General features: G+C 49.4%; 1 protein-coding gene across 4 annotated transcripts in view; it reads left to right on the forward strand.

The window, feature by feature from the left end:
• The window catches only part of ASAP2 (ArfGAP with SH3 domain, ankyrin repeat and PH domain 2), a 178,908-nt gene that overhangs the window by 136,547 nt on the left and 25,316 nt on the right, over positions 1-17,045 (forward strand). For all 4 annotated transcript variants that reach the window (XM_055119820.1, XM_055119819.1, XM_055119822.1 and 1 more), the window contains exons 15-17: positions 3,659-3,792; positions 11,258-11,352; positions 16,617-16,806. In XM_055119820.1, coding sequence (XP_054975795.1) covers positions 3,659-3,792; positions 11,258-11,352; positions 16,617-16,806 — 419 coding nt within the window. The remainder of the gene's footprint in view (positions 1-3,658; positions 3,793-11,257; positions 11,353-16,616; positions 16,807-17,045) is intronic.

Genomic DNA, 17,045 nt, shown 5'->3' on the forward strand with positions numbered 1-17,045 from the left:
ACCCAGGCACCCCACCACGGAACACTTGAATGCCTTTCGAGCTGCATCAGGACCCCTTTCATTTCAAACAGGAAGCTCAGTGTGGCTCAGCCTGTGCTCCCTGAACCCTGGGCCAGCAAGGGGGAGTGTGCGCTAGGTGTCAGCCTCTAGCACCTCCAAAACGGACCCTCGCATGGTTGCCCAACAGAATTGCTCTGGTTTAAATGGTCTTTGAGAAATGAAAGCAGTGGGCAAAGGTGACCCCAGCAGGGTCTGGTCACGTCGGCTCTGAGGGGCAGCTCCCACTCCACCCCTCTGCCCTCTCTGCCTAGCTTCGCAGAACTTTGCGGCTGCTCTCACCTTTAAGCTGCTCTCTCTGGCCCCTGGAAGTGCTGCTGGATTGGTTAGATGCCAATTTCCTGACTAAGAAGTGTAAAGACGGGTTAGGATCGTTGTCAGGAACCAGAGAGACAGCAGGGCAGCTGGGATGCTTGCCTTGCACGCGACCAACCCAGAGTTGATCCCTGATACCACCTAGGATCCCTTAAGCACAGCCAGGAGGATCCCTGACAACAAAGCCAGGAACAGCCCTGAACACCACCAGGGGTGGCCCTAAAACTGAAGAAGTCAAAAAAAAAAAAAATGCTTGCAGGCCCTTTCCAGGCATGTGAAATGAGATATATGTGTAAACCAGGGCCTGAGGCATACAAAGCAAACAGTTTTATCCCCCCACGGTTTTGCATTCTGATGAAGTTTAGTAAAAGCTCCATTTCAATGGGCATAGAGTGTGATTCTAGATTGTAACAACTGGCATTTAAAAGTTTAAGTAGTTGACTTATTCTCCTGTGAGCGCCAGTTATGTAGCATGGTGGTAGAGTGAGTACATGTCTTAAGTAAATAAGGCCCTGGGTTTGATTCCTAGAACCCCCCCCCCCCCGCCCTATTTTTTTTTTTTTAATGGAATGATGTAGGGAGGTTGAAGGTAACTTGACAAATCCTTTTCTCTGAACATTTGTGAAGTAAGAAAATTGTGGCCTAGAGTGGTCATTACCTCTTCATACCTCTAATTTGATTTAAAACACAACAGCAATGAGGTGGTCAGTTGACAGATGATGTGTGGTACCTGCCGCCCTGGAGACTGTTTTCTTGGGCAGGTAGAAGGGTTGCCTCACAGGTTTTGACCATGAAAATAAATCTTTTTGGCAGATTAGACAGGGAGTGGTTAGTGAGTCGTGCTTTTTCTTGATAAGCCAGGGTTAGAGAATTCACTCAGAGGGCCAGCGTAGGCTTTGCATGCTGGAGCCCCGGGTTGGATCCCTAACACTGCATGCCACCCCCACTCCCCAGCACCACCAGGAGTGACCGCTGACCACTTCCAGGTGTGGCCCGAAAATTAAAATTAATTTTCAAAAGGGGAAGACAAGACAGAACCAAAGTAGGAATTTGTCTAGTGCTGGGCACATACTTCACGTGTATGAGTCCTTGGGTTTGATCCCTGGTGCTACAAAAGGGAAGACAAGCAAACAAAAAAAGGTAAGCTCAGACTGTACTTGGACTTTTAAAATGCCTTCACAATGGGGGCCAGAGAGGTAGTACAGTGGGTAGGGCACTTGCCTTGCGTATCCAGGTTCAATCCCCAGCACCCCATAGGGTCCCCTGAACACTGCTAGAAGTGATCCGTGAACTCAGAGCCAATAGTAAGCCCTGAACAGAACTTGGGATGGTCCAAAATTAAGCAAACAAATAAGAAAATATAGGTATGCAAATGAGTATACATGTGTGTACCCTTATAAGAAATTGAAACTATACATTTTTAAATGCTAAGGGACTAAGGCAGCAGCTCAGCAGTCATGAGTGTGTGTGTGTGTGTGTGTGTGTGTGTCTGTGTGTCTGTGTGTCTGTGTGTCTGTGTATGTCTGTGTCTGTGTCTGTGTGTTATACAACGGAACCTGAATTAGAATCCTGGCATCACCAGGTGTAACCCTTGAGCCCTCTGAGTGTTGCCTCAGCCCTGACACTGCTGGCCTGAACAGCACCACATTACCAGGCCACACATTGACCTTCCAGCCAAGTGTCACCAGCAGTGGCCCCAGGCTCGCTGAGCTCTGCTTTGGATCACGCCCCTCACCCATGCCAAGAAACATGGTGATTTTAAAACTTGGTGAGCGCATAGTAGATCTTAGGGAAATACTTGACAAATGAATGCCAAGTACATGATACAGTGTAATTGTGCACTGAGAGCAAGCACCAAGGGCCAAGGAGGTGGCCCGAAAGACTCATGCTTTGTAGGTGGGAGCCCCAGGTTCAGTCCCCAGCATCACACAGTTCCCTGAGCACTGTTGGAAGTGATCCCTGGACACTGAAAGGGACATATCCCCTGAGCACTGGTGGTGCATATGGGGACTTGAGTTCAGATAAAGGGGGAGTTTGACTCAGCACGCTCCTGGGTCAACATCCTTTGGATTTATGAGCATTGTCGCACCTCCAGAACCCGGTCTGCCTCCTAAAGACTCTTATGGAACAAATAAAGGTATTCTAGAAAGTATCTATAATTTCATATGGTGAGCTCTGGCTTACTCTTTTTTTTTTAATTTTTTTTATTTTATAAGGTGGTTCACAATATTTGATGATATTTAATATTCAAACACCAATCCCATCACCATTGCACCTTCCCACCACCAAATTTGGGATGTTTGCATCCCAAGTCCGAAAGCACAACTGAAATAATGTATTTTGTATTGTCTGTTATAAAAAACCGCTGAAAATACTACAAAAATGTATCCATAGAGGAAACAGTGTGAAGATTGTTCTATTTTTGGCAGGGGCCATTCATACCTTCTTTAGGATATCACTAATGTTAAAGGTTGAGTGATGTGAGCTTTGTATATATATCTGAAAATATATATGTATATATGTGCATATATATACATGTATATATCCCTCTATGATTTGTTGCCTACTATTTGAACCCCGTCAGATGTGGTGTGGTACTTAAGGAGAATGGGTAGGGAGTGTCTTATGTTGTCTCGTGGCCACGCGGTCCAGGAATATGTTCACTCGTACGTGAGGCTCAGCCCGAGCATGTTGGGAGGGCCTTCAGCGTGGTGGCAGTTGGGTTCTGGAGATTTTCAGCTGCTGGGGCTGGGTCCCTTGGGGCGGGGAGGGCTCCCGCCCACCCCCCTCTGGGGTGCCCCTAGTGAAACAGGAGCTCTGGCTTACTCTTATGGCACCAAGCACAGAACATCAGCACACAGTATGTGTTCTCTGTCAGTTCTTTTAGCATCCTTGTGAACAGACAGACTGGCATGTTTCAGGACTGTTCCCATTGTGATACACAACTTAAGCAAGGGCTCATTTTTCTGTAGCTCCCCTTCTGCTCAAATGTTTGAAGGGGTGGTCTGTATTCAGGACAACCCTGGGGAGATTTATGGCCACTAGGGGTCGCTGTGTCTTACATAATATTATACACATGGCATGAAGGGGGGTAGATGCATGGGAAGAGAAAACTAAATATGTGCATGTGTGTGGGTTGTGCGGAAATTGATAATTAGGGATGAATGAGGGCTCCATCTGTGTCAAGGATCATGTACATCGTATTTCTTTAGCTCTGCAAGAGAAAAATTCTGGCCCTGGACCTCTACTTCCTGTGAGTTCCAATGTTTTCTATTTTCTTTGGCAGATCCAACCTGGCTTTCTACCAATCTGGGCATCCTGACTTGCATTGAGTGTTCTGGAATCCACCGAGAGCTGGGCGTTCACTACTCCAGGATGCAGTCCCTGACATTAGATGTGTTAGGAACATCTGAACTGCTGGTAATTTCCAGATCCTTGATTTAAGAAATAGGAATAAATGAGCTGAAAGCTAAGGTTTAATTTGGTTTTAATATATATTGTACATTCTGTTATATATAGAGAGATAACGTGGTTTACATTAGTGATGACATTGGAGCTTTTGGTGTACGAAGTTTTTACACCACCACTCCATTCTCGTGTAATTTGCCGCTTGGGCGTAATGTTGTCAAGTGGACTTGGACATCTAGAAACTGATCATTTCTCCTCCTCAGCTACTAATATTGTAGGACATAGCTTATAAAACCTTATCCTTAAATGCACAGAGTGAAGAGACACACAGAGCAGGAGCTTTGGCATGGGTGTAGGATTGGTTCACAGCGTTCCTAAGACAGGCCAGTCCCCACCCAGATGGCAAAGCATGCCTTCTCCCTTCTCCCTGCATCACGGGCTGCTTTCTGACAAGACCTACTTGGCTTAGGCCTCCAGTGAACTTTGCACTCTGCCCCTTGGGGCCCTTTCAGAAAGATACTGGTTTTTATTTTTGTCCTAAAAAATTAAGAAAACAAACAAACAAAAAACCCTTTATGGCCTAAGAGAGTAGCTTAGAGGTAGAGCATACACCTTGCATGTGTGACGCCCTGGGCTCAATTCTTGGCCCCAAAAAAGAAATGAGGAAAGTGAAAAGATCCTTTGTTTCCATGATAATACATAAAATATTTGATGAAAGCTAGCAGGGGCTTGAAGCATCTTCTTTGAATAATGTGGAGGGTATAGAAACTGTTGCCTATTAAGAAGTAAGCACCTCACTCCTCCGGGGTGATTTGGGACTCCATAAAATAGGACCAAAGGCTTTCTCCGAAGTCCATACTTGCTAGTTAGGGAGTGTTTTGAAATCCTTGGGGAACTTGACAGTGGACAGTAAATATATTAAGTGGCCATTGATCACCATTGATTTTTATGTCACAAGCAATAGTCTTGACAGAAAATCAATTTATTGTGGTTAATATATTTCTCCAGGGACTGTGAATCTTATTGACTATACTGCATCCAACTTGTCTGAGTTTCTAATGCATTTTCAGCTACCTTGTCAAATTCTCCCAATCTTTTCAAAAAAATTCTTTATAATTTTAAGGACAAATGAAATTAGAGTGGATTCTCATAGTCCTGTGAAATTAGCATCTGTGTTACTTCAGGTTTATCACCAGGGGCCAGAGAGATAATACAGCAGGTAAGACACTTGCCCTACATGTGGCTGACCCAGGTTTGATCTCTGCCACCACATATGGTCCCTTGAACACTGCTCAGGAGTGATTCCTTAGAACAGAGCCGGAGTGAGCCCTGAGCAGCACTGGGTGTAGCCCCAGAACCAACCAAAGAAACAAGAATACCAGAAGTTTCACACTAACTGCATTCAGTAACTCACTAGCACTGGTTTCACTCTGTGGTCATCATCCCTATAGTAATGCAGACACCCGACTTTGGCTAAATGGTATACTGGGTCATAAATGATGACACAACAGCGGGTAGGGCGTTTGCCTTGCATGCGGCCGACCCGGGTTTGATTCCCAGCATCCCATATGGTCCCCTGAGCACCGCCAGGGGTAATTCCTGAGTGCAGAGCCAGGAGTGACCCTTGTGCATCGCCAGGTGTGACCCAAAAAGCAAAATAAATAAATAAATAAATAATAAATGATGACACAGCAGGTTGGGCACTTGACTTGCACTCGGCCAACCCAAGTTTCATCCCTAGCATCCCATATAGCCCCCCAAGTTCCAGGAGTGATTTCTGAGCATAGTGCCAGGAGTAAACCCTGAGCATCACTGGGTATGCTCCCCACCCCAACCCCCAAACTGAAAAAATAAAAGACTGAACAAAAGCCCATTCCTGACCTTTAGTGTTCATTATTTTGAGTGTGGCCCAAAAGCAAAACAGAAAAAGATTGATAGTGACACAGGATAGAGGTTGTCACAATACATGTTCCAAGGGAATAACTCCTCAGTAAGCACTGGCCAACTACAGTAGTTGCTCTGTGCCATGATTTTCTTTTAATTGCTATAGTTTCGGTCGCATGCTTACAATAGCTTATTACTTTGATGTATATAGGCACTGCACCTCACGAGCACCACCATGGTGCCAAGACCCCCTGATTACCTTCAAACAGTGGGAAGCATTCAGTGATCTGAGTGAGACTGAGCCCTTAGTAAAGCATGGGAGCTTGTGATTCTTTCCCATTTGCTGTTTGCTCATGGTTCCAGGCATGCCTGTGTCCCGTGTTAATGCAGTAGGCTCCTGTGTCCCATTTTAATATAGGGGTTACTGCAGTCTCCTGTATTTCCGTGTTCATGCAGCAGGCTCCTGTGCTCCCTGTTCATGCAGCAGGCTACTGTGTCCATGTTAATGCAGCAGGCTCCTGTGTCCCATGTTAATGGGGCAGGCTCCTGTGTTCCGTGTTAATGCAGCAGGTTACTGCGTTCGTGTTAATGCAGCAGATTCCTGTGCTCCCTGTTCATGCAGCAGGCTTCTGTATCCATGTTAATGCAGCAGGCTCCTGTGTCCCATGTTAATGTGGCAGGCTCCTATGTTCTGTGTTAATGTAGCAGGTTACTGTCCATTTTAATGCAGCAGATTACTGTGTTCACATTAATGTAGCAGGCTCCTTTGCCCCCTGTTCATGCAGCAGGCTATTGTGTCCTTGTTAATACAGCAGGTTACTGTGTTCCACGTTAATGCAGCAGGCTACTGTGTCCCGTGTTAATGCAGCAGGCTCCTGTGTCCCATGTTAATACAGCAGGTTCCTGTGTCCCATGTTAATGCAGCAGGCTACTGTGTCCCATGTTAATGCAGCAGATTACTGTGTCCCATGTTAATGCAGCAGGCTTCTTTGTCTGTGTTAATGCAGCAGGCTCCTGTGTCGCAGCAGGTTACTGTGTCCTGTGCTCATGCTGCAAGTTACTGTGTCCCATGTTCACATGTAGCAGGCTACTGTGTCCCGTGATCATGCAGCATCCCATATGGTCCCCTGAGCACCACCAGGGGTAATTCCTGAGTGCACAGCCATGGAGGTGACTGCTTTGCCGTGATCTATTTTTCCCTTTAGCTTCTTTTAGAAACACATCTTAGTGGCAAGAAACTGGGGTAATTAAAGTCTTCATTTGATTAGTTCTTGGGAAGTCCAGCCAAGACTACATTTATCAGACAAGAGCTAAAAGCCTTATAAAGCCAGTCTGCTTTCAGAAAACTTCATTGTAATGATAGATTTTAAGGAGCTGGAGCAATAGCACAGCGGGTAGGGCATTTGCCTTGCACGCAGCCGACCTGGGTTCGATTCCCAGCATCCCATATGGTCCCCTGAGCACCACCAGGGGTAATTCCTGAGTGCAGAGCCAGGAGTGATCCCTGTGCATCGCCAGGTGTGACATAAAAAGCCAAAAAAAAAAAAAAAGAAATTTCCTTCTTAAAAGAGATTATGACTTAGGCATTGATGGGAGGGTGGGGTCGTATGTTACAGAATAGTATCTTTGGCTGTAGGATATTGGTATCATCTGTGGCTTTGCATCTTAAGTGATATTTAGTCATGGAAATCTTAATATTGTGAAATAGAATCTCAGTCAATAGTTTCTGTGGTTATGTTGCTTTTTGAGTCGTTACTGTCTATGCTCAGGGCTTACTCCTGACAGGCTCAGGGGACCACATGGGATACCAGAGATTGAGCCTGGATCAGCCACATGCAAGGCAAGCACCTTCCCCCCATACTATCTCACCGGCCCCTCAGTCAAAATTTAAGTCGTCCATCAAGTTGAAGAGCAGAATCAGTAACCATTTAAACACAGGTTACCTGACGGTGTTTGACTTACCTCAGCTTCCTCTATGAGGACAGAACTGGTCAGCTAACAGCCAGATCTGAAAGAGGTGTGAAATGGAGAAGGCCCTCAGACAAGAACTGAACTCTAGTTCTCTTGCTTTTCCTGGGACAGCAGTGAAGCCTCTCCCGAGTATGAAGTATGGCACCGTTCCTGACCACTGACCCCTGGAAGGCTCTGGATGTGGTCCTAAGGGATTTGCAGGCTCACCTACATACAAACTGTGTTTTAAAAATGAGAACAGTTTGGACCAGAAAGATAGTACAGGTGTCAGGCACTTGCCTCGCCCATAACTGATCCCAGATCCATCCCTGGCACCTTATGTGATCCCCTGAGCCACCGGGAGTAACCCCTGAGCATCGCCAGGTGTGACGTAAGCACCACCACTGCCCCTGCTTGAAATGAGGCCAGTGCCCTGGATTTGGTCCCCAGCATTGTTTTTTCCAAAGGCCAGAAAGGTAGGAGTATTTGCCCCTACGGCTGAATGAACCACACTCCATGCTCCAGAACCTGTGTTCTCTTGTGTTACATTTTTGTGTTTGGGTTTTGGGTTTATAGGGGTTTGGGTTTTGTTGTGTGAACCACACTTGACCATGTGGTGCTGGAAATTCTAACCACACGAAGGTGCTGGGCAAGTGCCTTAGCTGCTGTGCTATTTCTCTGGCCCTTCTTTGTGTTTTAGAGGAAGATTTTAAAGTTTATGGAATTTCTTAACTGTCTTTTGGGGTCAAGTTCTTTACTTCCTGGGGCCATATCTGACTGTGTACTTTTGTTTTTCTTTTTGGGTCACACCCGGTGATGCACAGGGGTTACTCCTGGCTCTGCACTCAGGAATTACCCCTGTCGGTGCTCAGGGGACCATATGGGATGCTGGGATTCGAACCCGGGTTGGCCGTGTGGGGCAAATGTCCTACCTACTGTGCTATTGCTCTGACTGTGTATTAAAGGTGCATTCTGCCTCCTTAAGCCGCCTGTCACCTGGGGTCCGAGGAAGTCCAATAAACACAAGACTTGGTACCAGCAGACACTGCTGGCGGGTAACGTGTGCCCACTTTGGCCTGGAGCCCGGCCTAGTGGGAAGGGAAGAGGCCGAGCTCACTGCAGTCAGGGACTTGCCCTTCACCTTCCTGTTCTCTCCCCGGCGTGTGTGTGGCGGAGAACGGCGCCATCGTTGCTCCCCGCCCACCCAGACATGGAAATAGGGCAGAGCAGTGCCCCCCACATCCTGTCCCAAATTCTAAAAACGATTTCTAGATCAAAGCGTGGTCTCCTCTGAGACCTGAGGGTCTGCAGAAATGTTTGATTGCCAGTCCCTGCCGTCAGGGAATGGAAAGACAGATGGACATGCACGTGCGCGCACACACACACACACACACACATACACACACACACGTGCGTGCGTGCAAATCAGGAGGCAGTTGTCACGGCATCAGCCCTGCTGGTGCACCCACACCATCCCCCTCACAGAGCGCCCAGGCTGGCTCTCCCCGTCCTTTATCGCAGTCCTTCCTAACCCCCGTCTCCCGCTGAGCTGCCGCGCAGCTGGCGTGCACTTCAGGCCCAGCACAGCCCCGGGGCTGTCCGTGTTCAGGACAGCCTCTCAGTGATGCGGGCCTTAACCATCCATCTAGATCTGATCCCGCTGCACATCTGCCCCTTGGAGAGCCCTCGAGTTCTGGGGGACAGAGCCCTGGGCATGGCGGACATGCCTTGGGGCCTCCCCATTTCCTTGGTTCCTACACCCTTGGCGTGCGGGACCCACGTTTTCTGGCGTGTCTCTGCACCCTCCTTCCGCAAGCCTTTGCTTTTTGTGCATGGTTGCAGCCGGCTTCTCTGCAGGCTGACACCATCCCTGGAACTTGGCAGAACGGTGAGGCAGCACATTTCTCTGCATCCGATGAGTGACGTACGAATGTGGTGGCTCCCTGGACCAGCTGTCCCCTAAATACACCAGCCAAGTCCAAGCAGAAGGGAAGCAGCTTTCAGATTCCTGGGAAGTTCTCCCCCTTGCACCCCGTCCCCATCTGCTTCTCACAGACCGAGAGGCACCGGGGCCATGGCTCCGGCTGTGATTCGCCTCCTCAAATCGACTGTGCTTGACTGGGAAGCGGCTCGTGCTGACGGGGAGGCGGGAGCCTCAGAGGGGGCTCGCTCTGAGCACGGGACGTGGTCAGTCTCAGGCCTCGACCTGATACCAGGACCCCACGAAGCCTGTTGCAAGGCTTGGGTTTGACCGACAGGTGCATCGGCACTGTCCCCCGACCTGGTTGCCCACCTGTCCCATGGACTTGGTCTCTAGGGAATCTCGAGGGCGGGTAGCCCACCCAACAGTGGCTTGAATCCCTGAGCCAGGATAGAAGGTAGTTGAGTTGAAGACGTCGGCCTCCAATTAGAAGCTTTGTTCTCCCACCGAGCACAGCTTTCATCAGGAAGGACTCATCCCCCACTTAACGTGCTGTCCCTGCCGTCCCCCGCCTCCCTCACACACCCACGTTCTCTGATGCTTCTGTCTCCCACTTCCCTTTGACCTTTCCTCCAGCCAGATCCGCCTGGAGAGCGGCGAGGTGTCCAGGCCATCCCAGCCACCCTGTCCACAGAATTCATTCAAGCATGTGCATCGGGGCCACTGGTCCCCGTGGCCTCCTTTTCAACATGGGCATGAAATCTGGCTCATGTTTTCATTGTCTTCAACATGCTTCTTTCCGTGGCCTCATGCCCGGTGCTCCCTGTCAGTTTTCTTGATTTTCATTGTACATGGACGCATCTGGCGGCAGCTGACCTCTGTTGGGTGCTGGCATGGCAGTCCTCGCCCCAGAGCCCCCGTGTGCCTCCTTAGAGCACTGCCCCCTGCAGGGCTGTCAGGGTGTTTGATTGGCACAAGCCATGACCTTTCATGGCGCATCTGCTGCGGGGCGGGGGGGTGGGGGGGGCGGGGAAGCCTGCCCGGTGCTCAGTGATCATTCATTAAAATGTGCTCTTTCGATTTGTTAACAAGCCAGACGGATTGACACAAGTGAGGTGCTTATATTTGAAGCCATGCGTTATATTTCTAGTGTGTGGTTTTGTTTTTTTTTTTGGCTGATTTCACCTAAATCTTGCTATTTCATCGTTATTACAACCCAGTGCAAGGCAGAGAGCATCCTCACGTAACCGAGGAGAAGTTGAAATTTGGCTAAATCAACTCACTTGAGAGCCCCCACACCAGTCGGCAGAGTCGTGCTCTGAGCCAAAATCTTGGCTTCCTGGCCCAGCGCCATCTCTGCCAGGCCAGAGCTCCGCCCTGCCTGGCAGAAATAAAAAGTGGTTGGCTGCATTTGGCCCAGGGGTGAGGATGGGGTGGGGGGGCGGGGGCACCCTGCTCTGGGTTTCTCCTCTCCCTGTCCACGCAGGGCCCCACTGGCCAGAAGACTCGAAAGCGAACGCGGCTGTCAGGGGTGTGCTACTTCCCGTCGCTCGGCTTCTGGGCGCCTTTGGGCTTTGGGTTTTGTCAGTCTTCATTAAAGGCAAACCACTTTATCGGTCTATTTCTTAGCGGCATTCAATCAATTATTAGATGTGTGAGTAATCTGGAGCAGTGGGATGCATTAATAATTGAGTGCCCTGAAATAGACTCTTGCCTTTGCAGCTTGCCAAGAACATCGGGAATGCAGGCTTTAACGAGATTATGGAGTGCTGCCTTCCAGCTGAGGACTCGGTCAAACCCCACCCAGGCAGCGACATGTAAGTACGGGCCGGGCCGTTCTCACTTCCGGAACAGAGGCTGGCCCTGTCCCCACGTCCCAGCGGCCAGGGGAGTAACAAATTCCATTGCTTTGGCCACTTCATTTGCGGCTGCTTTTGAGGGAGGTCATCAGCCTGTTTCTTTTTTTTTTTTTTTTTTAAATCTTTGAGTCACTTTAACCTCTTGAAGTGTCCAGGTTTTAGTTTGACGCAGCTGTCTTAGGAAGAGGCCCTCCAGACAAGCTTGTGTGTGCCCCGGAGGTATGGCGGGTATCACCCACCGCTGGTGGTGGGGGAGTTCCCCCTCACCTTTCCGCCGTTTCCCCTCGGCCCTGTTTTGGGGATGGGGAGGATTCCAGAGGTGCTGAGGAGGTTCTGCAGGGGGCGGGACCCTCACAATTCTCAGCCATCCAAGCTGTTGGTTCGGCACAAGAGCTGGAGGATTCCGTGCTGGGGGTATGGTGCCATCCCAGTAATATCCGGGGGTCTCTAGGACTTCGCCCGATGATGCTCAGGAGCTAGCTGGTGGTGAGGTGAACTGAACCTGGGTCTGGAGAGCTCCCTATCTGCTACACTGTCTCCCGGCCCCGCCTGAGCCACCAAGAGGTTCATTATCATAGAGTCAAGGAAATAAAACAGTTTTTTTGCTTACAAAGATACAGCCAAAGGAAAACCAAATTAAGAAAAAAGCACCCTTTTGTTGTTGTTTATATTTTACTGTTGGCAGTCAGCTTCACTGAGGAACCTTTGTGTGCCATCATGCACCTCGCTGGCCCATCGAGGCCAGGCTTCCAGCAGGGCATTCCTGCCAGTCTCCTAGGCAATGCATGGACGGTGCGGTCCAGAGAAAGAGCAGCATGACCTGCCCCCTCTGGAACTCAGCCCCGAGTGCTTGGGAAGCCTGTCTGTCCACGGATGGCCTGGGAAGGTCACTTGCCGTCCCACAAAGGCCAGCTGGAGAAAGCGGGTAGTGGGGGAGAGACGTCCACAACGGCTCACGAGATTATAGCTGCATTCCCACTGGAATGTGGATCCGGGTGTTGGAGCATGAAAGGGGAACGAGGACTCCGTCTGGGGGAGCAGAAAGGATCACGCAGCATTTCCTGCAGGACCCTGAGGACCGTGACGGGGCAGCCCATAGAGCTGTCCTTGGCACGCAGAGCTGGGAGGAGCCCCACCGCTGCTGGTGGGTGTAGTCCAGCACCAAAAATAAGGCAATAAATGTTCCTGAGAGAGCAGGGGAAAGGCAGCAGTGGGTTGCCCCCGCGGGGTCAGCGTCCTTCCCAAAGCCACGGAATGTGCTATTGCGTAAAACCAGTCTCGGCCCTGGCTGTGGAGGGCCGGCCTCAGGGACCCAGGTCCTGGACAGGCTAAATAGTGCCTTGAAAAATGGCACAAGGACCTATTTTCTCTCTAGTTCCCCTCTGCGGGGTCCCAGAAATAATCGAAAAATGTCTAAAACTTGGCAGCTGTCCTCCACTCACCCGTCTTTTTTATTATTATTATTATTATTATTTTGGATTTGGGGCCACACCTGGCATTGCTCAGGGCTTAATCCTGGCTCTGTGCTCAGGGATCACTCTTGACGGGGGCTTGGAGGACCGTAGGTGGTGCTGGGGACCGAAGGGATCAAACCTGTGTTGGCCCTGTGGTCAGCAAACACCCTGCCTACTGTGCCGTCTCGAAGGTTCCACTCGCCTGTCTTAGTCCATCAGATTGTCAGAAATGACCCATTAGCCAGCCTGAGCATCTCCCCTCTCCCAGCCCCCACTCAGCTCAGAGATCCCAAGAAGGAGCCTGACTGACTGCTGTTTCCCAAAGTGATTGGTACCGCTCCCCCCCACCCCGGGGCACTTGAATAATTCAGATGGTGGTTGTAACTTGTGGCACAGTGGGCATTTCTCTGTCCACTTAATGTTGACAGCGAGAATACCACTGGTGGCTCACGCCTGAATGGTTTAATTAATACAACTGCCAGGCCCGCGTCAACATGTTTAAGACTATAGACTCCTGGGGTGAGCACTGAGATTTTTTTAAATTTTTTTCTGAAAAGGGGCCAGTAGATCAAGGGGCGGGTATATGCGATGAGGTGTCATTTTGGCACCCAGCCCAGACCCCCGCCCCGCCCCCTCGGTATGGCTGTGTGGGAGCTGGTGACTGCAGTCCTCAGGCGGCAGGAGCAGGCACAGCCTGGGAGCAGCTGGCCGTGAGCAGCAGGACCTTCACTTGGAGGACAGGACCGGGCTCCACCTGCCAGGCCCCTGCTAGCCCCTCGTCACCCCGTGCAGCCGTGGGAACAAGAGTCGGTCTTTGCCAGCTGGCATGGCTTACCCCGACTTACCTGGACTGAAGCACGGTGGCCAGTCTGAGCCTGCAGGACCTCGACTCTGAGGACGGTCCCCCTCTCACCCCCGCCTCTCCTCCCAGCCTCCTGGGCCGTCCTTTGGAAACTTCACTGCACTCTGCAGAGAATAAACTAGAGGGAGCGCAGGGCTCCGTCTCACCTCTGTAAGGATCCACATCTCTGGGTAGAGTTCACGGCTGGAGTTAAATGTGTGTTTGGCAGTGGGATCTGGTTTACCCTGCTCTGTTTAAATATGGCTTTGTCCATCACAAACCAAACAGCTTGTCCGTTGTGATGTACAGTGTGTCGGCTTTTAGTACATTCTCAGAACTATACGTCCATTACCATACCAGCTTGAGAATATTTCCCACCTCACCAAAAAATAAACTCTATATCTGTTCGCCATTGCCCCCTGCCCTCCCATCCTTGGGAACTCCTACTTTCTCTCTCTCTCTGGGCTTGCTTGTTCTGGGCAGTGTGTAAACACACAAGAAGTGGGGCATACCGGGCACGGGGCAGCGGCGCTCTATCTCTCTCCCGCCGCCTGCGTTCGGTAGTCTCCAGCCGCTTCCCCCACCCCCGGGAGGTTGATGGCGATGATGAGGCAGGCGAAGGAAGGAACGGAGCCAGGCTGGTTGGTCTCAGTTGCAGTTTATTCCATTCCCATCTCCATTCTCTTCTGATTCTCCTCCTGCTTCTTCCTCCCCCATGCTACTTCATTCTCCTCCTCTGGATCTGGATCTGGATCTGGCTTCTCCAAATCTCGCACTGGAACTGGCCCTCCAAACCCCTCTTACAGCCTAGTTAAATCCCCCAGCATGAGGTGTCAGGGCTTATAGGGGTAAAATTCTTTCCCTCAGGGGATGCTTCTTCTAGGACAGATTCTCTTTCAGCAGGACACCCGCCCAAGAGTGGAATCCCATGGGTGTGTTTCTCCTCTCATTGTCCAACTAACATATAAGTATTCATAATATTAATCATTTTGTATGGACATAGCAAGAGATGCATTAAACTTATAGAATTGCTCTCCTGGGGTCATCTTGATCTCAGACTACAGTGCTCAGGCCAGATTAGTCTTTCCTATCCCTAGCAGAGTCCTAGTCACGTCGTTGCTTTTGGATCATGACAGCATTTGTCCATGACCAAGCTCTTAACTTATAGTTAAGCATTAGGCACTTTGGCCAGGCCCATCTTAATGCCAGGGTAGCACATAACTCATTGCTTGCCCTGGGTTCGTCCCGTCCCTCGTCGGGACCCTGCTTTTGGGGATGCTAGGAAGTAAGGGTAGCTGAGGCTTAAGTCGAGAAAGCAGATGCTCAGGAGTGAATAATATTCGAAGCCAATTAAATCCCATGTTACAAAAGCATATTAACAACTGTCTTTCTTTGTCCATACAAAAGGACATTACTTTAAAGTAAACTATTCAAAAGACATAAGAAAAGGAGAAAGGCAATATTAACTTACAATACAAATTCAGTGTCCTAGAAAGATCTGACCTTACAAATTAACAGAGTCTGATTAGGGGGAAAAGCTGATTAACTGGTTGTGGAAGAGAGCATAGAGAAGTGGTTACAGATAGACAAAGGAATGGGAGTGACTCGGGAGCACCTGGATGGCTGTGACCCGATAAACCTAAGCTCCTTGTGGTAAGGGGAACAGGACATACCAATGTTGTCTAAAAGTGTTTAGAGATTATTACCAGATAAACCTAAACTCTTTATAGCAAGGGAGAAAGGACAAACCAAAATTAGGCCTAAAACATTTAGAGCTATATTCCAACAGGACAGTCCCTAGAAAGGGAATCGTGCTGAATTGTGGTCACTTGGTGCTTCCAAGATTCATTCCTACTGCAGCCTGTGTTAGCATTTTATTCCTTTTTTTATGGTGAATAATATTACATTGTTTGGGTGTGTCACATTGTGCTTCTAAATTCATTAGCTAATGGACTTCGGAGTTGTTATTTGCCTTGATTGTTGCAGGAAGTTTAGCGTCTGTTGTGGCTCTCAGAAAGACTAGACTTTTTCTTCCTTTCTTTTTTAGTGGCTGTGTCTGTTTGTTGTGTGAAATGCTGAATGACTCTTGTATTTCATACGCTCCTCTGGCCATTTCCTAAAGACTGACTGTATCGTCAGCAGTTGTGTCACCTTATATACCTCTCATGGGGTCTTGTCGAAGAGCAAATCATTGGTCTGGGGTGTCGGGAGGAGGCTTTGAGCCTGGCATCGTTGGCTCCCCAGAGTTGCTGTGCCAGGCTCCTTGGAGAGGTTGTCTGAACAGAACTCTATAAAGGGTGGGAGAGAGACTTCAAGGAGACTGGCACATGTGCTGAGATTTCTTTTGTTGTTTGGGGTTTGGGTCTGTTTGGACCATACTCAGCTGTGGTCAGGGCTTATTCCTGTGGTCAGTGTGCTCAGGGACCACTCGTGGCAGTGCTTCGAGGACCATAGACAGTGCCAGGAATGGAACCTGGTTAGGATATTCAAAGCAAGGGCCTTCACCCTGTGCTGTCTCTCCAGTCCTGGCAGAGCATTTATCTCTTTGGAAGTATCTCAGGAGCACTTTTTTTTTTTTTTTGGCAGAAGCCACTTTCACAAAAGAGAAGATGGAAGCTTTGCCCTCAAGGGGCTTCCAGGCTTCTGCCCATTGCGGAGCGCCTGGGTGATGGGGCCTTGATCCTTCTTGTGTGGGAACTGGAGGGCTTCGAGCGTGCCTTGCAAGTGCTCAGGTGCCACAGAGAAAAGATGCAGCACACGTCACGTGGGTTCCCTTCCCAGTGGTTTTCTCTGGTGTTTTCTTACAAGGAGAGTGGGGCCGGGTTGTTTGATTTCTTTTTCACAGGGCTGTCACAGATGAATAGACGGCTGGGTGTATTCGAGTCGGGGCCCTTGATAATTTACGAGACAATTATGTTTGATTTCAGGAATGCGAGAAAGGACTACATCACTGCCAAGTACATCGAGAGGAAATATGCAAGGAAAAAACATGGGGAAAACTCAGCCAAACTCCACAGCCTGTGTGAGGCCGTCAAGACCAGAGATATTTTCGGATTACTCCAAGCATATGCTGATGGTGTGGATCTAACAGAGAAAATTCCCCTGGCCAACGGACATGTAAGAGGACAGCTAACTATTTTTTTTTAAATAAAAAAGAAATAGGGGCTGGAGTGATAGTACAGAGGGCAGGGCAGTTACCTTGCATGCAGTCAACCCAGGTTCTATCCCCAGACCCACATATGGTCCCCCGAGCTCTGCCAGGCGTGTTCCCTGATGCAGAGCCAGGAGTAAGCCCTGAGCACCTCTGGGTGTGGCCCCAAAACAACAACAACAAAAATTTTTTAATAGAAGGCAGG

This window comes from Sorex araneus, chromosome X, assembly GCF_027595985.1.
Source record: "Sorex araneus isolate mSorAra2 chromosome X, mSorAra2.pri, whole genome shotgun sequence".
In the NCBI taxonomy this organism is placed as follows: Eukaryota; Metazoa; Chordata; class Mammalia; order Eulipotyphla; family Soricidae; genus Sorex; species Sorex araneus.